This window comes from Panthera onca, chromosome B3 (assembly GCF_046562875.1).
Source record: "Panthera onca isolate mPanOnc1 chromosome B3, mPanOnc1 haplotype 2, whole genome shotgun sequence".
Classification (NCBI taxonomy): Eukaryota; Metazoa; Chordata; class Mammalia; order Carnivora; family Felidae; genus Panthera; species Panthera onca.
In genome coordinates this window covers 48803543-48827400 of record NC_138344.1, presented here as the reverse complement: position 1 = coordinate 48827400, position 23858 = coordinate 48803543, and the positions used below count along the sequence as shown (strand labels likewise).

At 38.4% G+C, this 23858-nt stretch overlaps 1 protein-coding gene across 2 annotated transcripts in view; it reads right to left on the bottom strand.

The window, feature by feature from the left end:
* The window catches only part of PYGO1 (pygopus family PHD finger 1), a 28953-nt gene extending 6394 nt beyond the window's left edge, over window positions 1-22559 (bottom strand). For both annotated transcript variants that reach the window (XR_013556297.2, XM_060618457.3), the window contains exons 1-2: window positions 22398-22559; window positions 869-954 (exon numbers count right to left, since the gene is read on the bottom strand). Coding sequence is in view for 1 of the 2 variants with exons in the window: in XM_060618457.3 (XP_060474440.1) it covers window positions 869-954; window positions 22398-22446 (135 nt within the window). In the remaining variant the exon portion in view is untranslated. The remainder of the gene's footprint in view (window positions 1-868; window positions 955-22397) is intronic.
* Window positions 22560-23858: the final 1299 nt, after the last annotated feature.

The following is a 23858-nucleotide window of genomic DNA, read 5'->3' as shown; positions in this document are numbered from 1 at the left end:
CTTCCATTTAGGAAAGAAAATAAGGCATGCTTTTCTGAGCTCAAATTCATTGTTACTTCAAATTTCAAAGGTATTTATTAACCTTCAAAAGAAGCCTAATTACATAATTTGCATTTAATATGCTTAACTTTAGTTCTGGAATTTTTCACTTAAAATTCTAACTAAAAGTACCTGTTACACCCTCAAAAAAACCATAAAATTAAGTAACAATAAACAGGCTCTAAGTTTTTTTACTGGCTTAACTTCAGGGAGTAGCTATTAAAGTATTCCCCAAGCACTATGCTCTCGGCCTCAGAATGGAAAAATAAACTTCCAGTTTTAGTCACACTGTAATTTTAAGAGGTGGTGGCCAAAATGGAAAAAAATAATCCTTACACACAAAATACTTACTTGCAGTCTTTAGAATAAAAAGAGTGCTTCAAATTTACAGAAGATAAAGCCACAAAAGCCTGTTTTGATAACTATTTATTCAACCACATGTTGTACACAAAAGATGCCTCCCCCATGACTGCTCAATGATACTACTACTAAATTATTATAACAGCTAAACATTGCTTCAGGCTAAACCTATGTTCATATATTTTAAATCTTTTACTAAAACTACAGGCATCTGTGCTGTTTAAGTTAGTTTTAAGAATAAACATTTTAATTTGTCTGCCTACACTTCCCTCTTGCAATATCCACTCTAGGCCTATAGGCCAACAATAGCCACTAGTTACAGAATTAAAAAAAAAAAAAATCACTGCAAAATTCACTATTAGGTTACAAATGAGGAGGGGAAAAAAATCCATGACCAAATTTAAATTTGCCTCATTAGGCTGATCGTATCAGTGAACAAAAATGGTTATCAAAGAAAATGTCAATTTACCTGTGTATTTGTCTTGCGTTTTTTCTTATCTGGGCTTCCTAGTTGTACACCTGGTCCTCCTAACCCATCCAGTCCACTATCACCACCTAAAAGCAAATAAAATCCAGATAACATTTCCACTTGTAACTGAAATCATTTTATATCTCTCACAGCAATATCTATCATAATTACCTGTTAATATGAGTTCTGTTTTTGTTAGATAAAAGCAATACTAAGTTTTTAAAAAATATCTTTGCTTTTCAAAAAGTCTTCCCCATAATTTCAGTCAGAAACAGTCATTCATCTCTACTCCCATGGTATTTTTTTACTACTCTTTCATTGAGAAAGAAAGTCTCCATGCCACCCTTGAATCTTTAGTCATCTGGTTTCCTATCCCTGAAAGCAGCCACTAGTTTCTGCTGTATCTTTCAAAAGACAATCTAGATAAAATTCCAATATAGTACCTTTTGTGGGGTGTACACACACGATGGCAGACGCTCTATACACAATGCCACTGTACATTTTCTTTCTACTTGGAAATCATTCCATATCATTACATACTGAACAGCTCCATCCCCTAATAACTCAGTAGTATTTCATAGTATGATTATAATCTAATTCATTGAACTACCCCCTCCCCATTGATGGATATTTAGGTTGCTCCAAACCTTTGCTGTCTGCAATGAAAATCCATGTATAAATGTCTTAAAATACATGTACAAATCATTCTTAGAACTGGAATTAAGGCATTAAAGGAATGTGGCCTTTTAATTCTTAAAGGTATTGCTGAAGTACAATGCACATGAGTATTATTTTCTCAACAGTGTATGATCAAGCAAAAGCAAAAGCAAAAGCTTGACTGAATTCAAGAAGTTAAAGTTTATCAACAGATTTTTTTTCCATTAGAAAAACATTTTTTATTATGGAGGATTCTGGGTCATTTAAAAAGTAGACAGAAGAATAAAGTTATGTACATACATATATAGATACACATTTGTAATAGGTTAATAAATAAGTTCAGTGAGGTGACAATTAGAGGAGACCTGCTCACATATGTGGATTCTGAGAAAGGGGTATTTAAACGGGGACCTAAAGGAGGAAAACAAATCTCTGAGTAAAGAGCCTAAGGAAGAGCCTCTAGGCAGAGAACAGCATGTGTCAAGATTCTTAAGTAGAAAGAAGCTTGATGTGTTTGGAAAATTTAAAAGAGGCCAGTGTGTTAAAGGGACTCTGGAGAGTGCCACTAGAAAAGGTTAGAGACAGGCAGGGTCCAGATCATTTTAGAGGAGAGTAGACTGTGTCCCACTAAAATTCTTATTTTGAAGCCCTAATGCACAGTATGATGATGTTTAGACATAGGGCCGTTGGGAGGTAATGAAGGTTACATCCAGTCATGAGGATCAGGCCTTTATGATGGGATTACTGGCCTTAGGAGAAAGAAGAGTGTGCTTGCAGACCCCCTATGAAGTACAAATACAGGAAAGACCTTGTAAGGATATGGGCAAGACGGTGAGCATCTGCAAATGAGAAAGAGAGCACTCATCAGGAAGTGAACTGGCTAGCACCTTGATCTTGGACTTCCCAGCTGCCAAACTGTGAGAAAATTAATTTCTGTTGTTTAAGCCACCCAGTCTATGATTTTTGTTCTTGTAGACCATGCAGACTAAGACACAGAGCCTTGTAGCTTATGCTAAGGAACCTGAATTTTATCTGAAGAACAGTGGATGATCATTTAAAGGTTCTGAGTAGGAAAGTGATATGATTTAAGTTTTAAAAATATTATATTAGCAATTGTGTTCAGAATGAATTAGAGATGGGACAGGGGAAAAAGCAGGGAGACCACTATTTTACAATAATAGTTCAGGAAAAGAAATGGTACTTAGCAATAAAGAGAAATCAGTATGTTGGACATAGTCCAACCACCTAAACAAAATGCAAAGCAGATTTCTGTAAGAGCTATTTAGAGAAGTTTAAATACTGTGAAGGTGGAAAACTGACAAACAACAAAATTCAGTAAGGATTCTGGATGTTAAATTAATATATAATATTAAAAAGCTTTCTTATGTACAAACTAAAACCAGTCAAAAGATACAGCAGAAGAAATGCTTCATTTATAGGAACAAAACTAAACTAAAATGGGTAGCAATAAATTCTAAAAATGTACAAGATCAGTATGAATAAAAACTTTCAAAAGTCCTACACTGAGAGACATAGAGGAAGATTTCTAAAAAGTGGGTAGAGTGTTCCCTATTCTGGCTAGCCACCTGGAACAAAATAACATTTTTTTTTAACCTCACTTATTATCCCAAACAGCCCTGTTGTGCCCTCCTCAGAGACATCAGCACCAGGTATTTGAGTCTTAGGCCCACAGGGTCCACATTCCAGGTCCAGAGGCATTAACTAGCCTAAGCAGTACTCCCATTCTCAGATATCTGAGTTTAACCTCCACAGGACCTCTCCTGTGAATTTATATATTCTAATAATTTCAACTTCTTTCCTTTGTCCCACAGCCTTAGGAATGGTAGCTGTTTCCCATAGTTGATATCTCTGTGAAAACTTTAGTAGCCTATTTTTGCCACTTCAGTTTAATGTCTATTAACAATACCTTTTTACTAAATTCTTTGTGTTAAAAACAACTGATATGGCCTGGCTAGACTCTGACTGATACATACACATCTCAAGTCCCACCAGCCAGAAACTGTCATTACTACTAAGTTAACATTATTCCAGACATCTAGCTTATTATCTACCTATCTACTTTTCCTTCCGTGTATATAGAGCAATAGTAATACCTTTAGAAAGATAGGATACTATTTTTTAAATAAAAGCATTAAATTTTAAGTTAATTAGAATTTAACAAAGGAAAAAAGAAGTGAAACTAAAGAGTACATTAAATGTTTCTCTACCATAAGAGAAGTTAAAAAAAATTTTTTTAATGTTTATTTACTTTTGGGGGGGTGGGGCGAGCATGCACAAGTAGTGGAGGGACAGAGAAAGGGGAAGACAGAGGATCCCAAGCAGGCTCCATGCTGACAGCCCAAAGTGGGGTTCAAACCCATGAACCCCAAGGTCATGGCCTGAGCTGAAGTGAGATGCTTAACCAATTGAGCCACACAGGCGCTCACACAGTAAGTTTTTTTTGTTTTTTTTTTTTTTAATGTTTATTTTATTTTTGAGACAGAGAGAGAGGGAGGGATCCCTGGGAGCAAAGAGAGAGAGGAGAAACAGAAACTGAAGTAGGCTCCAGGTTATGAGCTGCCTGCATAGAGCCTGATGTAGGGCTCGAACTCATGAACCATGAGATCAAAACCTGAGCCTACGTTGAACAAACGCTTAACCAATTGAGCCACCAAGGTGCCCCTGCAATTCACCTTTAATCTGTTGAATTATCATCCTGTCTTTGAGATCTCATTTTTTTCATTTTTTGTTTTTATTAAGGTCTAGCACTTGAAGTACATGTATTTCCTTCTGTCTTTTAGGTTATAGGTCTTCATCTTCTACATGCTATTTCTTTTTTTGTTGTTGTTAGTTCATTAGTTTGCTATAGTATGTTTGCACAGTTATGCTTTTTTTTTGTTGTTGTTTAGTTTTACGCTTATTATTTTGAGAGAGAGAGAGAGAAAGAGAGAAAGCACACACGCGCATATGTAAGTGGGGGACAGGCAGAGAGAGAATCTTAGGCAGATTCTGCACTGTTGGTGTAGGAGCTCAGTGCAGGGCTCAAACTCATGAACTGTGAGATAATGACCTGAGCTGAAATTGGACGCTTAACCGACTGAGCCACCCAGGTGCCTCTGCTTTTATTTTTATCTTACAACCCTGCCTAGATCTTTTACCTGCTCTGATTTAACATAGGTGACTTTCTGACTTTCTTCTATTGCTTATATGCTATATCTATTAAGATAATCATGTGATTTTTTTCCCTTTAAATTATTTTAGTGTTCAACTCAAGAATGACATTCCTGAAATAAAGCTACCTTACTCATTTTTATATGTTATCATTTTTATATGACTGAACATACTAATATCTTTTTAGAATGCTTGCCTATGTTAGTAAGATTAACCTGTTGTGTTTCCTTGGAACATCCAGGTTCTTAATTCTGACTTTTTGTTAAGTGCACATCTACCTAGTTGGGGGGTAGAGTAACCCATTCACATGGGATGGTTTCCCTGTGTTCTCTGATTCAGTGTATTCCTGGAGACTTGTACCAGAGATTAGTCCTTTTTTTTAAAAAACAAAAAACAAAAAACTTTTTGTTTTACTCATTTTTTCCTTACTGAAAAGAATGAGAAGATAAGAGTACTCATTGAATTTGCTTCTCCCCAGACTTGGGGTTATTAGTAAGAATTCTCAAAATTCTGTAAATCATCAGTAGCTTCCAAGGGCAGACAGTGCATTCTGGGCTGTTTCTACTTTTTGGTTACTAAGAATAATGCTGCTGAATATTTATGTACAAGTTTTTTTTTTTTTTTAATATGAACATGTTTTCAATTATCTGGGGTATATAGCTAGTAATTGAATCACTGGGCTATATGGTATCTCCAAGTCTAATGTTTTGAGAACTGCCCAACTGTTTTCCATAGTGGCTGCAATATTATATATTCCCAGGTTAAGTCTGAGGGTTCCAATTTCTTCACATCCTCCCCAACACTTATTTCCTGTTGTTTCTTTAAGTACTGTCATTCTAGTGAGCATAAACTAGTATCTCATTGTGGTTTTAATTTGCATTTTCATAATTACTAATGAAGTTGAGCATCTTTTCATGTATTTATTGATCATTTATATATATATATATATATATATATATATATATCTTTTCTTTAAAAAATTTTTTTTTTACATTTATTTATTTTTGAGAGACAGACACAGAGCATGAGCAGGGGAGGAGCAGAGAGAGAGGGGGACACAGAAATCTGAAGCACGTTCAAGGCTCCGAGCTGTCAGCACACAGCCCGACGCGGGGCTTGAACTCACAAATTGCAAGATCATGACCTAGGAAGAAGTCGGACGCTTAACCGACTGAGCCATCCAGGCACCCCTATATATCTTTTCTTTGAAGAAATGACTAGTCTAGTCATTTGTCTATTTTTTAGTTAGGTTATTTATGTTTTTTGTTGTTAAGTTGTAAGAATTTTTTATGTAGTCTGGATACTAGACTCTTATCAGTTATAAGATTTATAAAAATATTTTCTTCCAATCTGTGGGTTGTCTTTTCACTTTGATAGTGTCCTTTGACACACATATGTTTTTAATTTGACGAACTCTAATTTATTTATTTTTCTTTTGATTGTTTAGATAAAACTAGATTTATATACTTCTAAGGTACTAGTTTGCCTCCCTAAAATCTTATACACATACTGTCTTACTCAGCAGAACACAAAAGACAAAAATGAAAACTTGTGGTTCAAACTAAAGGAACTCCTATTTTTAAATTCTTTGATGTGGCAGTGATCCCATTTCATTAGATGGTATGTAAAGAACTAATAGTGAGATCCAGTCTACCCCTCAAAGTCATTGATTCAAAATCTGATGGTTCAGGAATGACTGAATCTATTACTAATTTATAACTTATTCAGTAACCTATATAAATTGAACTGATGATTACATATTAACAAACTGTATTCACTTTTCTTTAACAGTATATACTGACATGCTGAGCAGGGAAATGTGTTGTTCTCAAATCTGAATACCTAGAAATTTTGATGAGTTTGGTAGGGGAAAAGAATTAGCAATGATTTTAGAGGCCAAATAATAAAGTGGTTATATAAATAAACAAAGGTTCCAAACATCAAAGTCCTATACCTCCTAATATCTGTCATGGTTATTTCATTATAACAAAAATATAAATAGAAAAATGTAATTCCTAAAAATAAAAACAATTACTAATAAATTAATCTCTAATCTCCAATCTAGAATATATAAATTAGCACTCACAGCATTAATACTAAATGATTATAATTTTAAAATTAAAATGCTGTAATTTAAAGATGGGAAAAATGTACTCTTAATGGTATCTACCATCTTTGTTCACTTTCCAAAAATTTAGTAATAACTGCTTATGTTCACTGTAAGGAAAGGCTCTGACATTGGCAGTCATTTAAATAAACTTACTATTTTCAATTAATCTGTGAGTAAAATGAACTAAAATTCTTTTTAGAAACTTTTTCTAACATTTCCCTCCATAAAGCAAATCTTCAAGTTCCCATTGGTGTCTGTTGCTCCATTTATTATTCATCTAAAGAGTTAACTACATAACACTTTCAATGGTTCTGACTCTTGGCATTACCCAGGTCCTTCTTGCTGCTACCTGTAATACTGATGGTTCTTCTCTAGGAGTAATCATTATGTTAGATCAGATTCATAGTCATCAGGGCTAATTAGAATACAAGCTACCAAGAACTTCCATGATTCCCTTTAAAAATAAAGTGAAAGGTTAGAATCCAGGTTACGGGAAAGTGGTGGTTATTAAGCTAGTCACTTACGTTACCCTGAGAACTTTTGGTACCACAACTTTTCTCTAGATGCTCTACATATTTGCTGCTGCTAATTCTGCAAGGTAAACCATGACTATTCAGTCAGGAGCTGAGAACTGTGGGGTAGAGAACCAAGAAAATGGGAACTGCCAAAGCATATTATTAACACCAGCTACTGTGATACTTTTAATTTGTTAATACCTGAATTTCTTTATCTCATCTCTTAACTCCTACCTGCCCAGTAAACTCTGAATGCACAAGGGGAATAGACTGTGGGAGGATGATGACGAAAATAGAACAAGAAGCCTCTCTCATTTTAAGAAAGCTAAGGAATTTTCTCTCTTTAGATATTATTACATTATGCCACTTAATCTCAATTAAGCAGAATAATTCTCTTACCTCTTTTTACCCTTTAACCTTTTTTTTTTTAGAGCTGGAAGTTGAAGTTATATGTCCTTTCATAGTCTTACAGGAGAGTCTAATCTGTTAAACAAGGAACTTTTTTCCCCATCTAAAGATTTTACAAATTAAAGATTTTTTTTATATGAAATCCATTTGTAACTGGAGATAAGCAATATGCCTCATAAAGAGTTCAAAGTAATGGTCATAAAAATGCTCACTGGACTGGAGAGAAGAGTGGAAGAACTCAGTGAGGGCTTCAACAGAGACAGAAAATACAAAAAAAAAAAAAAATCAGAGTCGAAGACTACAAAAACTAGAGGGAATCAACAGTAGAGGATGCAGAAGAATGGATCAGTAATCTAGAAGACAGGTTAATGGAAAGCACCTAAGATGAATAGCAAAAAGAAAAAACAAACAAACAAAAAATGAAGATAGGTTAAAGGATCTCTTGGGCAACATCAAGTGAACACACATTTGCATTATAGGGGTCCCCAAAGGAGAAGAGAGAGAAAAAGGGCAGAAAGCTTATTTGAAGAAATAAGAGTTGAAAACTTCCCTAAACTGGGGAAGGAAACAGGCATCCAGGTTCAGGAATCATACAGAATGCTTAACAAGATAAACCCAAGGAGATCCACACAATGACATATAATAATTAAAATGTCAAAGGTTAAAGATAGAGAATTTTAAAAGCAGCAATAGAAGTGAAAATGGTTACACACAAAGGAAATACCACAAGCTATCAGCTGATTTTTCAGCAGAAATTTTGCATGCTAGAAGAGAGTGGCATGATATATTCAAAGTACTGAAAGGAAAAAAACCTACAACCAAGAATACTCTAGCCAGCAAGATTATCATTCAGAATTGAAGGAGAGACAAACAAAAGTTAAAGGAGTTGATCACCACTAAACTAGCCTTCTAAAAGATGTTAAAGTAGTAAAATCAATAGTATCTTAATTAGTTAAGAGGACTCACAGAATAAAAAGATGTAAAATATAAAAACATATATGTAAAATGGGGAGGGGGGAATAAAATTGAAGTTCTTTTATAAAATGTGTTTGTATTCAAGGCGTCTGGGTGGCTCGGTTGGTTGGGTGTCTGACTTCGGCTCAGGTCCTGATCTCATGGTCCATGAGTTCGAGCCCCGCGTCGGGCTCTGTGCTAACAGCTCGGAGCCTGGAGCCTGGCTCGGATTCTGTGTGTGTGTCTCTCTCTCTGACCCTCACACGTTCATGCTCTGTCTCTCTCTGTCTCAAAAATAAATAAACGTTAAAAAAAAAAAATTAAAAAAAAATTTAAAAAATTTAAAAAATGTGTTTGTATTTAACTGACCATGAAATTATTATAGACTACTATATTCTTAGGATGTTATTTACGGACCTCATGGTAACCACAAACCAAAAACCTGTAATAGATAAACAAAAAATAAAGAGAAAGAAAGCCAAGTATGACACTGAAGAAAGTCCTCATCACAAGGAAAGAGCAAGAGAAAAAGGAATAAAAAAAACTACAAAAACAACCAGAAAACAATTAACAAAATGGTAGTAAGTATATACTTACAAAACTGTATGTAAATGGTCTAAATACTCCAACAAAAAGACACAGGGTAATGGAGTGGATTTAAAAAACAAGACCCTTCTATATGCTGCCTACAAAAGACTCATTTCAGACCTAAAGATACATACAAATTGAAAGTGAAGGGATAGAAAATTAATATTCCAAGCAAATGAAAGCAAAACAAATAAACAAAAAACAGACTTTAAAACAAAGACTGTAACAAAGAACAAAGAGGGGCATTACATAATGACAAAGGACTAATGATAAATTGCATAATGATAAATGATAACTGCAAATATCTATGCACCCAATATTAGAGCACCTAAATAAGACAAATATTAAAAGGGATAAACTGACAGTAATATAATAATAGTAGGGTACTTTAATACCCCACTTGTATCAATGGATAGATCATCAAGGCAGAAAATTAATAAGGAAACAGTGTCTTTGAACAATACATTAGACCAGATGGACTTAAAGATATATACAAAACATTCCATCCAAAATAACAGAACACACATTCTTTTCAGGGTACAGGGAACATTCACAAGAATAGGTCACATATTAGGCCACAAAACAAGTCTCAATAAATTTAAGAAGACTGAAATCATATCAAGTACCATTTTCAACGACAGTATGAAACTAGGTATCAATTACAAGGAAAAAAAAACTGGAAAAAGCACAAACATGTGGCAGCTAAACAACATGCTACTAAACAACTAATGGGTCAATGAAGAAATCAAAGAGGAAATAAAAAATACATGGAGCCCAATGGAAATGAAAACATAATGATCCAAAATCCTGGGGACACAGCAAGAGCAGTTCTAAGAAAAGAAATTTATATGGATACAGGCGTACCTCAAGAAATAAGGAAAATCTCCAATAAACAATCTAACCTTATAACCAAAGAGACTAAAAAGAACAAACAAATCCCAAACTTAGTACAAGGAATGAAGTAATAAAGATCAGAATGGAAATAAAAATGAAATGGAGGCCAAAAGGAAAGATCAATGAAACCTAGAGCTGGCTCTGAAAACATAAAGCTTACAAAACTTTAGCTAGACTCATCAAAAACAAAACTAAAAAAAAAAACAAAAAAAACCCCCAAAAACAAACAAAAAAGAGAACATCCAAATAAACAAAATCAGAAATGAAAGAGGAGAAGTAACAACCAATACCACAGAAATATAAGGAATTATAAGAGACTACTACAAAAAATTATATGCCAACAAGCTGGACAACCTAGAAGAAATAGATGTTTCCAGAAACTTCCAATCTTCCAAAACTGAATCAAAAGAAACAGAAAATCTGAACACATACCAATTATTAACAATGAAATTGAATTGGTAATCAAAAAACTCCCAAAACACAAAGACCAGGACCAGATGAATTCACAGATGAATTCGACCACATACTTACAGAAGAGTTAACACCTATTCTCCTCACACTATTCCAAAAAATAGAAGGATAGTTTCCAAATACATTCTAAAAATCCAGCATCATCCTGACACCAACACCAAACACACTACTAAAGAAACCAAGAAACAACTGCAGACCGATATCACCAATGAACACAGATGCAAAATATTAGTAAACTGCATTCAAATACATTAAAAGGATCACTTACCACCATCAACTGGGATTTGTTCTGGGGATGCAAAGATGGTTCAACATCTGCAAAGCAATCAACATGATACACCACACTAACAAAACGAAGGGTAAAAACCACATGATCATCTCAACAGATGCGGAAACAACATTTGACAAAATTCAACATTTGTTCATGATAAAAACCTTCAACAAAGTGGGTTTAGAGGGAACATACCTCAAAATAATAAAGACCACACATAACAAACCCAAAGCTAACATCATACTCAAAGGTGAAAAACAGAGCTTTTCCTCTAAGATCAGGAAAAAGACAGGGATGTCCATGCCCAGTGCTTTTATTCACCATTGTACTGGACGTCCCAGCCATAGCAGCCAGACAAGAAAAAGACATAAAAGGAATCCAAACTGGTAAGGAAGAAGTTACAACATCACTATTTGCAGAAAACATGTGATACTATACATAGAAAACCTTGAAAGACTCCACCAAAAAACTATTAGAAGTAATAGATGAATTCAGTAAAGTTGCAGGATACAAAATTAACACTCAGAAATCAGTTGTGTTCCTATAAACTAGTAACAACTTAGCAGAAAGAGAAATGAAGAAAACAATTCCATTTATAATTATACCAAAAAGAGTAAAACACCAGGAGTAGATTTAATCAAGGAGGTGAAAGACCTTTACTCTGCAAACTATGAAAACACTGTTGAAAAAAATTGAAGATGACACAAACAATTGGAAAGATACTCCATGTTCATGGAATGAAGGCTTAACATTGTTACAATGTCCATACTGCCCAAAGCCATCAACAGATTCAATGTAATCCCTATCAAATGCCAATAGCATTTTTCAGAGAACTAGAATAATTCCAAAGTTTGTATGGAATCACAAAAGACCCCAAAGAGCTGAGCAATCTTGAGTAAGAACAAAGCTGGAGGTATCATAATCCCAGATTTCAAGCTAAACCACAATAGCTGTAGTAATAAAAACAATATGGTACTGGCACCAAAATAGACACATAGATCAAAAGAACAAAATAGAAAGCCTAGAAATAAACCCATGCTAATATGGCCAATTAATCTACACAGGACATAAGAATACATAATGGCAAAACGATAGACTCTTCAATAAATAGGGCTGGGAAAACTGCACAGCTACATGAAAAATAATGAAATGGGACCACTTTCTCATACTATACACAAAAACAAACTTAAAATGGATTAAAGACCTAAATGTGAGACCTAAACCTACAAAACTCCTAAAAGAAAATAGGCAGCAATTTCTCTGCAGCCACAGCAACATTTTTCTAGATATGTCTCCTAAAGCAAGGGAAACAAAAGCGAGAATAAACTATTGGGACTTAACACACAAAAAAGCTTTTGCACAGTGCAGGAAACCATCAACAAAAGGAAAAGAAAACCTGCTGAATGGGAGAAGATATATATAATGATTTATCTCATAAGGGTTCAATATCTAAAATATATAGAACACTTATACAACTCAACACTATTAAACCAAATAACCCAATTAAAAAATGGGCAGAATACAAAAATGTTTTTTCAGAGGAGACATACAGACGGCCAACAGACCATGAAAAGATGCTCTACATCACTAATAATCAGAAAACTGCAAATCAAAACCACAATGAGGTATCACCTTACACTGGTCAGAATGGTTAATATCAAAGAGACAAGAAATAATAAGTGCCAGTGAGGATGTGGAGAAAAAAGAACTCTTGGGCCCTGCTAGTTTATGTGCAAATTGGTGCAGCCACTGTGGAAAACACTATGGAGGTTTCTCAAATATTTAAAAATAGAAATACCACAGGATCCAGTAATTCCACTACTGAGTATTTACTCAAAGAAAACAAACACCACTAATTCTAAAAGATATATGCACCCTTAGGTTTATTGCAGCATTATTTACCAAGATATGGAAGCAACTTAAGTGTCTAATGCTGGAGGAACGGATAAAGAAGATGGGATACAAACACACATGTGCACACACAGTGGAATATTACTCAGCAATAAAAAAGAATGAGAGCTTGCCATTTAGGACAGCACATATGGACCTAGACGGCTTTATGCTAAATGAAATAAGCCAGACAGAAAAAGGCAAATAACCACATTATTTCAATGGACCTAGAGGGCTTTATGCTAAGTGACATCAGCCTGACAGAAAAAGGCAAATACCACGTGATTTCATTTGTATGTGGAATTTAAGAAAACAAACAATAAAAGCAGAAACAGGCCCACAAATACAGAGAACTAGTGGTTGGCAGAGGGGAGGGGGATGGGGGGAAAGGAAAAGTGGATGAATGGGAGTGGGAGATACAGGCTTCTAGTTATGGAATGAATAAGGGGGATGAAGTTACAGCATAGGGAATACAAGAAAAAATATCGTAATAGCATTGTATGGTGACAGAAGGTAGCTACACTTGTGGTGAACACAGTATAATGTATACAGCTGTCAAATTACTATGCTGTACACCTGAAACTAATCTAACACTGTTGCCAACTATACTTCAAAAATGTTTTTTACGTATTTTATAATTTTTTCCTTCAAAAACAGATTTGTTTCGAGAGTAGTTCAAATAAGAATGCATTCTAATATATGTGTATATTGGTTTAAGTACATATACTATGCTGATTAAATGACACAAACCAAGTCTGTCCTTCCCAAAATTTACATGTTGAAATCCTAATCCCCACTTTGATGGTACTTGGTGGTGGGGCCTTTGGAAGGTGATTAGGTCATGAGGGCAGAACCTCTGCCCTCTAGGATGAATGGAATTAATGTCCTTATGAAATAGACCTGAAAGAGCTCCTTTGGTCCTTACATGTTATAACACAATGAGAAGACTGCCCAGGAAATAGGCCCTCACCAGATACAGAATCTGCTGGCACGTTGATCTTGGACTTTCTAGCCTCCAGAATTGTGCCAAATAAATTGCTATTGTTTATAAGCCACTCAGTCTATGGTATTCTGTTACAGCAGCTTGAACTAAGGCAGTGCTTAACACAATGCCTGGCACATGGGGACCCTCAAATACTAGTTTTCATTTTGCTTTCCTTTATTTTTTTAAGTTTATTTATTTTTGAGAGAGAGAGAGAGAGCAGGGGAGGGTCAGGGAAAAAAAGAGAGAGAGAATCCCAAGCAGGCTCCAGACCATCAACATGGAGCCTGATTAGGGGCTTGAACCCATGAACCATGAGATCATGATCTGAAGAGAAACTAAGAGTCAGACACTTAACCAACTGAGCCACCGAGGTGCCCCCATTTTGCTTTCCTTTAGACTAAACTATACCATAAGCTCACTTCAATTTCTACAGTATTTAACATCCTATCAAAATATCTAATATCCAGCATTATCAACACATTCAGTGGACAATATCAGTTTTTCATAACAGCAAAGAAGTCTGGGATGTAATGTCAGTTTATTCTATCATTTACTATGGATGTGAACATCTCAGCTAACAGCTTTACCTTCACCTGCAGCATGTACTTCTGTAATACTAGTCTCTACCATGGAATGACAATATTAGGAATTAAGATGTGAAAATAGTATTATAAGACTTTCTCATGCATTTGGTGAAATAGCCTTATATGACTGGAATGAAAGTACCATTATACCCTTTGTGATGCCCAGATCCTAGATTAACCTGAGCATGTAATAAATATTAAATTCTGAAAACCCTCAATATCTGTGATTTAAGATTTTAAATATTTGTGGTTCTAGTACCAACTGTTCTCCCCAAACTAATGATCTTTTTATTGCTGAGGTGCATGAGTTCTAAAGTTGCTAACAAATGTAAAGCTTAGGAGGGTGGGTAAATGGCATTTGTGTACAAAGCTGACTCTACAATAATGCCGCTAATAATAAACTTATTTTATTAAGAAAGTGAACCAAATTTTTAAATTAAAAAATTCAGGAAAAATGGAGAACAAAAATGCAAATATTCATAAAAAATCATTTAATAAACAGTTTGTATATGTCCTTTTTGGCAAAATTATAAAATCTGAAGGGTTTCTGCTTTTTTAATTTTTCTTTTGGTTCAGTCTTCCCTGTAAAGGGAGAGAACCTTCATTTCTGTTGAGTTCATACCCACTCCCAATCAAAACAAGAAAAAATATGCTGTCAGTCTTTTACTTATTGATTAAATACACCTAAAAGTGAATGCTGATCACATTACTTATATTTTAGAATGTATATTTTAGAATGTATATTCTAGTTCTGATTTTAAAAGTAAACAGATAAAGTGAACCAGGCAAGGTTTAAAGTGCTTTATGTATATTAACACATTTAATCCTTTAAACAACTCTGTATTTAAATCCTTTAAATAACTCTGTAACCAGTGTTATCCTCATTTTACAGGAAACTGATGCACAGAGTTTAAATAACTTGCCAAGGACCACACAGTTAGTAAACAGGAGAAATGGGATAAGAAACCCAGCAGTCAGAGACAAATGCTGTACTCATTCTCAATATTGCTATTAGCATGTCTATGGAGACTGGGAATAGGAAAGGAGACCCAAAATCACTCTTGACAATGCATTAGGATACCTTGAAGGTAAAGATGACTTAGACCCCTTGAGTTGCCTGGAATAAGAGTGTTAAAGAGAGAATTATTTATCTTCCCAAGAGGTAACTCCTCCACACCTCTGGGGAAAGCAAACTAGGAAGACTAAATTACCTGAATTTACTGAAACCTCTTTGTTAACATTTATCAAATTAGATTTCAGAAACATCTGTTGAGTTTATTTAAGTGTAGAAATAAAAACAGTAATTGCTCTCTATAAGGATCCCATAATCTAGAAGAAACAATTTTTCTTCCTTTTTTTGAAACTAAATGTAATGAGATAAATACTATGATACAGATGAGCACAGGATGTTGAAGGAACATAAGGAAGTCCCATATAATAATGACTGAAGGAGGAGTATCAGGAAAGACATCCTGGGAATTTTCTTTTTTTTTTTTTTTAATTTTTTAATGTTTTTTTAAATTTATTTTTGAGACAGAGAGAGACAGAGCATGAGCGGGGAAGGGGCAGAGAGAGAGGGAGACACAGAATTTGAAGCAGGCTACAGGCTCTGAGCTGTCAGCACAGAGCCTGACCCGGGGCTCGAACTCACAGACTGTGAGATCATGACCTGAGCTGAAGTCGGATGCTTAACCAACTGAGCCACCCAGGCGCCCCCATCCAGGAGTTTTCAACAGAGCTGATGCCTTGAGGATGAGTATTCTATGAAAGGTGGGAAAAAGAGTGGGCAAGCCTAGCAGAAGGAAGAGAATGTGCAAAGAAAGTTTTAAAGGCAAAAGAAACCATTACAACATCTACAGACCTGGAGCACAGGAGAGCATTTCATGGAATATGAAGGTTGGAGAATTAAGGGGTAGGCCTGGACCAAATAAAAAAGCGTCAATACAAGAAGGCTGGATTTTTATCCAGAGACAATGGGGAACCACTAAAGAATTTTACAGGAGCGCCTGCGTGGCTCAGTCTGTTGAGTCTAACATCTTGTGGTTTGTGGGTTTGAGCCCCGCATCGGGCTCTGTGCTGACAGCTAAGAGCCTGGAGCCTGTTTCAGATTCTGTGTCTCCCTATCTCTTTGCTCCTCCCCTACTCACACTCTGTCTCTGTCTCAAAAATAAATAAACATTAAAAAAATTAATAATTTTACAAAAAGAGTAACATGAATTGTGTTTTGGAGCACTATGGCAATGGAACACAGTGGGTAAGACTTTTAGCCCTGGAGGTCAGCTCTAGTTTTGCCACTTACTAGCTGGGTAAATTTGAATGTGTTACTTAATCACGTGTTACTTAACCTCTCTAAGCATCAGTTCCTCAACTATGAATGATGATAACATCTAACTCAAAGGGTTATTGAGAGGATTAAGTAAGATGATCAATTTAAACCAGTTAACAAACTGCTTGGTAAGTACTCAATAGATAGTAGTTATTTATCACCAGTGGTGATGTGGAAAATGGATTTAGAGGGACAAAACAGGAGGCCAGGAAACCAGTGAGAGCTGCTATGATAATAATCAAAGAGAGAAAATCTGAACTAAAGGAGTGGTTGTGGAAAGGTCAAAGAGATGGTGGATTCAAAACACAATAAGGACACAGATATTCTAGGACTTTGGGACAGTGCTGGGTGGGAGTGGAAGACGGGTTACTGAATAAATGACGTTCACCAAGATAGGGAATGCGGGAGAAAGAGCATACTGGACATCTCACAGATAGATACCTTTCAATCAACATGTTAAAAACAAAATTCATTTATCTCCCTCTCATAAATCCACTCCTTTTATATTATCTTCACGGTTTTTCTCTTCTACCTCTCAGGCTACTCCTTCACATTCTGCTTTTCAGGGTCCTTTTTTCCCTTTTGTCTCCTAAATATTAGCATTCCCCAAGTTGCTTTCCTCAGTGCTTTTCTCTTCTCTCTTTTTACTCTCTCGGGTGAGCTATCTATTCCCAAGGCATCAATTAGTATTCACTTGTTTACTGATAACTTCCAGATCTCTATTTCTGGCTCAGACCACTTCCCTCAGTTCCAAACCATGTATATCCACTGTGTACACTGAAACATCCCGGGGGCATACTCACTTTCCTGATAATCTGCGTGGCCCTTATATGTACCAATTAAAAAAACAAAACAACAAAATCCCCCCAAAATCTTTCTTTTAGACTTTCATTGGCTCTTCCCTTCCATTTTGTGAGTACATAAGTTATGTTTCTTCTCCAATCATAACCCAAACCCTCCATATATTCACTCAACATTTTTTTAGTAAAGTCTACTTTTGTACTTTCATGACATTTCTGTGCTATTATCCCAGCCTAAAACACATTCTAACCTCTCCAATGTCACTGCTAACTCAGGTTAAAAACATTTTATCTGGAATGAATGCCTTAACTTCCTTCTTCATCTCTAAATTTGTCTTCATTCTTTTTTTTTCTGTAAGACTCTTTATTTCAAATCCTGATGTTATTCCCCTTCTCTCACCTGCAGAGACCTGACTTATGAGAAGGAAGGAAGTCTTGTCTGTCTCATCCCAGCTTCCCACATTGAGTGCCTAGCACATGATACATATTTAAAAACATGTACTGAATGCTTTATTAATGAATTGCCCTCTCTTCTGCTGTCTTTCAGCTTCTTCTCTCTCCCTTTACATTGGGTTCTTCTTTAAGTATACAAATATGCTTGGGCCTTTTTTCAAGGGAAATAAAAAGACACTTTCTCTTGACTTTCTCTCTAAGCTATTGGCTATGTCTTTCTGTTTACCACCTTCCTTAAGTCACATCTTTATCACTTAATTTTTACTACTTTAACATGTGGTTTTCTCTCAAAAGTGCCTTCTTAAAACCACTGCTGATTTTTTGGACCTTTTTCTAATCACCCATCTACTTTGCTGCTCTTTCTACATAACTTCCACAAGGGAATATTCACTGTTTCTTAGAACTCTTCTCCAGGAGGCATTCCTTGATTTCCTTAAAAAGGGTAGGTTATATGTTCCCTTATTTCCTGTAGATGATCACAGTACTTATGTTATTCGTAACTGACTACTACTTGTCAGTATCCTGGTCTGAAGATTTCCTGAAGACAGTGTTATGCCTTCTTAATATTCCCACTGTCTGGCACTATGACTGCTCTATAAATATTTGCTGAATACATGAATGGATGTTGTGATCAGATCCACCCCCAAGAGTTCTAAGAACACTGGATAATGGGAATGTTGGTTAAAAGTAACATTCTAAGAAAAAAAGGCAGTAAAGTATTATGAGGAGCTATAGACAATCAGAAAGCATAAAGATATGAGTTACTTCATGTATTCACTCATTCATTTATTTGGTATTTACTACAGGGAAAGCAAAGAAGGGAGAAACAGAAAGATAACCAAGATATTGTACCTATTTTCATGGATCTTTTTTCTTTATGTTTATTTTGAGAGAGAAAGAGAGAGTGAGAGAGCACGAGCAGGGGAGGGACAGAGAGAGAGGGAGACACAGAATCTGAAGCAGGCTCCAGGCTTTGAGCTATCAGCACAGAGCCTGACGTAGGGCTCAAACCCACAAGCTGTGAGATCATGACCTGAGCCTAAGTTGGATGCTTAACCAACTGAGCCACCCAGGTGCCCCTCTTTTTTTTTTTTTTTCTTAAAGTTTGTTTATTTATTTTTTGAGAGAGAGCCAGCAGCATAAGCAGGGGAGGGGCAGAGAGAGAGAGAGAGAGGGAAAGAGAGAAGCCCAAGCAGGACTTGGGGCTCGATCCCAGGAACCTAATCCCATCAATAATTGTGAGATGACTTGAGCCAAAATCAAGACTCTTAACCAACTGAGCCACCTAGGCGTCTCTCCTCGGGGATCTTTCTTATAATCAAGGGTTGAGGGCTGGGGGAAGGAAAGAACTGGTAAAAAATAGGAGTAAGACACTTTGCCACTAAATAGCAATTCTGAATCTAATATTAAAATATCAGGACCACATTTGTGTGAAAGACCACAAATTTGTGTGAAAGACCATTTGTGTGAAAGACCACAAATCAGCTTCCTCGGGTCCATTCACCTTTTCAATCTACGTCTAACAACAGCAATTCTCAAACCTTAGTGGGCCTAAGGAACACCAGGGGATCTTGTTAAAGATACAGAAAAATTTCCCTGAAATCCTGATTCTGTGGAGCCAAAAACTTACACTTTTTTTATTAAAATTTTTAAATGTTCATTTATTTTTGAGAGAGAGACAGAGTGTGAGCAGGGGAGGTGCAGAGAGAGAAGGAGACACAGAATCCGAAGCAGGCTCCAGGCTCCGAGCTGTCAGCACAGAGCCCGATGCAGGGCTCGAACTCATGGACCATTGAGATCATGACCTGAGCTGAAGTTGGATGCTCAACTGACTGAGCCACCCAGGCGCCCCCTAAAACTCACATTTTTAATAAGCATCCCGGGGGATATGATACTTTTGGTCTAAAGAATATAATACTGTAAAGTCCTTAGTCATTTATGTTGTCATAATTTTGCCACATCTGAGTTCCATCTATCATGTTATTTTCTTAATAATTTCTTCAAACTGAAACTCTGGTGTATGTATCTTAGCCTTATCCTAAATGAGAAGTTCTATATCTTGTATTTTTTATAATACCCATGAAATAAATACGTAACTATTTAAAAGTCTGTCTGTATACATGAGTGGATGGGAAACAGTTTAAGAAGCACTGCTCACAGTTTATGTTCTGCAAAGACCACATCCTGCATGTAGTCTTAGGATATAAATTACAACAAAAAGTTTCAGGGCAGTGAAGTTCAGCAGAACTGGGCTTCAAAAGAGCTCACGTAGAAATTCTGGTACCTTTTATAAATTAATCCAAAAATGTTTTTAAAATGAATGTTATAGTCACTACAAAGTGACTTATTGTAAAAATCCCTCCTCATATTGACTTTTTATTTTAAAAAGTGCTTTGTCTTTTATTCTGGTACTTAACTCGCAGCATATTCCTGAGCTGACACCTGAGCCAACTCCCAACAGCTAAGGCACCAAACTTAAAACCAGTAGCTGGAACAAAATAAAGATGGATCTGTGTTCTTGACCCACAATAAAATACTCATCCATTTTATTTAAAATTACATTTGATTAAGACTGATAATTGAGTTCAAAGGTATAAACTTGAGAGCCCTCTTTCTTTTCCTTCAACCCCAAAGTCATTTATAATAAAAGGCAAAATAATATGGTAAAAATATCAGAGGAATAATTGTATCTCAGAAAGGTCTATTCCTTAAAGTGTTTGGCCACTCAAAACCACAAACAGAAAAGAAAGCTGAAATAGAAAACCTTCACTCAATGAAAGATTGTGCTTATTAGGCCTTAAAAACAATATTCTGCTTTAAATTACATTTTTGCTTAAATGGCTAAGAAAATCAATCTCTACCTAAATATTCGAGTGATGTATTTTGGATACCACATTGGCACTGTGTCACAATCCAGTTCTAGATGTTTAATCTCTAGTCGCATGGAACAAAAACATAGATGAATGACTGTGGTTCTTGATCTCTACATCACTTAAGTCAACTGCAAAATTTAACTTACTACTTTATAAAGCACTGATTTATAAAGCACTTTAATCTGTTTGGATGAAAGGACTATTACAATAGCCTCCTAACTAGCTTCCCTGCTTCAGCCCTTGTTCTCTACAGTCTATTCTCCACAGAGCAGCCAGAGAAACCTGTTGAAAACAAGTCAGATCACTCTTATCACCCTTTCTGCTCAGCTCATACTATTCACCCTTTGCTCACTCTCTGCCAGTTACCATAACTTCTTTGCTGTTGCTTGAATACATGAGGCAAATTCCAGACCCAGGGCCTTTGCACTTGCTGTTCTTTTTGCTGAGACTGCTCTTGCCACACATATCCATATGGCTGTGGTTTATCACTTCCTTTGGGTCCTGGTTCAAACATCACCTTCCACATGAGTCCTCTTACACATAATTGATACCTCTCCATCCTCATATGGATTTTCTAACCACTTTACCTGCTTTGTTTTTCTACAGAGCACTTACTATGTGGTATTCTATATCTCTGTCTTTTGTTTATCATCTGTTTACCCCACAAGTGTGTGAGCCCCGGCTGGGTGAAGACTCTTTTTGCTTTGTTCACTGTTGCACCCCAGTGCCAAGAACAGAGCGTAGCACACAGTACGTGTTCAATAAATATTTGCTTAATGAACAAACAGGGCTATTTCAACTTTGGGACTTTCAGCCTTAACCCTATTTTGAGCTGGAAATCAGAGCTGCAGGATATCCCCCAAATTTCCCTCCGGCATTTGGCATCTGTGAACTTACACGCATTATCTTTTGTCTGGTACAGCGTTCCCTCCGATTTCTCTCAGATAGTAAGGCAGCACAAAATTTCCTAACTAGGGTGCAAGGAAGAAGCAAACCAATCACGTATAAAATTGATTTTAGGTGATTCGATTCTTACCCATAAGCCAATAAAGAAAATGCCTTTTGCATTTATATAGTGTCTCCTCTTAAACCCAAGAAAAATAAGCTGTATATTTGTTGCCTGTGAGGGTGGGAAGGGGGGCTGGGAGAGACGCGAAGGCCCGGTACACCTTCCTCAAAGCGTCAACTCTTGAGCAGTCTAACTTACTTTTTGGGGGGTGGGCATCGTCCGTGGTCTCTGCCAGGGGGTGGTTTCTTTCTCACCCTTCGAGGTGCCTATTGTGCTGTCTTGCGAATGAGCTGAGGTAGGAGAGCGGGGTACGGAGGGATGCTGAGTGCGGCTTCAACTGCCGCCTAACACAAAGTCGAGGAGGCGAGGGCTCCGCGCGGGTGTCTAGGGGCGAGCGGGCGCGGGGGCTGAGCGCCCGGAACCGCAGCCTCGGCCCCGGGGCGCAGGCGGGACGCGGACGGCGCGGAGTTAGGCCCGGACAGAGCCCCGTGGCCTCCCAGCGGCCCGGCACGCGGCCCCCGCGCACCGCACTCACCCCGGTCCCCCCAATCCCGCGCCCTTCCCGGTTACCTCGAACTCTCTTCAGCGAAATGGGATCCTTCTCCTGTTCTGCTGACATTACAGACCGCAAAGCATGACTCCCCCCCAGGCCGCGGGAATTCGGTCTCTTTGATGCTGCGGCGGCGGCTCCTCCTCCTCCTCGCGGGGCCGCTGCGGCTGAGAGGCGAGCCTCCGAGCCGAGGCGCGGCCGAGGGCGGCGGGGACGCTGGCCGACTTTGCAAAGTTTGGGAGGAAGACGAGGCCTCCGGGCGGCCGGGCGGCGTGCGGGGGCTGGCGGGGCTCAGCGGCGGCGGCCGGGAGCGCGGCCTGGGGGCGGCCCCCCGCCCGGGGCCGGCATGTGCGGAGGACGAGTGCGCCGCCGCCGCCTCCTCCCACTCCTTCTTCTTCGCCGCCGCCGCCGCCTCGGGAGCCGCTGACAGGGGAGGCAGGAGGCGGGCGGCCGGGCCCTGGCGGCTCACTCACAGCGCCCTCTGAGGAGGAGGTCTGCGCTCTCGCCGCTCCCGAGTCGCAGACACAAAAGCCCCCAGCCTGGAGACGCCTGCAAAACCCGCTCTGGGGCGGGCGAGGGACGTGGCGCGGCCCCGCGGCTTCCCCGCCCTGAGCTCCCCAGCCCCGCGCGGGGACGGACTTCGGGGGGCGGGGGCCGCTGCCTGGTCCCGCGGCGCCTGCCGCCACCGCCGTCTCGCGCTCCGCCTCGGCCCAGCCCCCACGGCCCGCGCGCGCCTCTCGCTCCGCGCCGGGACTCGCGAGCCCGCGGTCCTCGCAGCCGGGGCGGGCAGTCGCGCGCCGAGGGGCCGCCCCGCCCAGCCCCGCGCCTGGCCTCCCCTGTCGCCCGCCAGGCCCGAGGACGCCCGGCTCTGCGGCCGGCGCGCCCCGGCCAGGCTTCTGCGAGGAAATGGCATCTCCGAACTTCGTCGGAGGCCACAGCGGGCATCTTGGCCTCGCAGCCAGGGATCTGAAAGAGGAACGTACGATCCGAGAAAACTTTATAAGCGGGAGCTGGAGACTTCTCGGCCGGCTTGTGGAGACCCACATTCCCCGACTCCGTGTCCGTGGTCTGGACACCTGTTTGTTGAATGCCCCAACTTCAAGTTTTAATGACTTGACTCTTCAAGAAAGAGCGTTGAGGAATTTCATACAGCCAAGGAGGGTGGGTAGGAGCGGAGAGAAGGCTGGACCTGATTTAGACGTTACATTTTAGGAGAAGGAGTCCTAGTGTGATTGTACTTTGGATTTGGTCACTGATTCCACATCCATCGGTTGGGCTGTGTGACCTGAGGCAACCTAGGCGACCTCTCTGAGTCTCAGACGTATGATCTTTAAAAGGCGGTGGGGCTGCATCTCTAACGTCTCATCTAGTTGTGATGTTCTTTGACTTTTACAAAACTGTTGTCCCTGTTCGTTGTTAGGTTTTACAGTTATCCTACTAAGGAGAATCTGTAGGCGCAGGCTTTGATCTTCAGTCAGTGA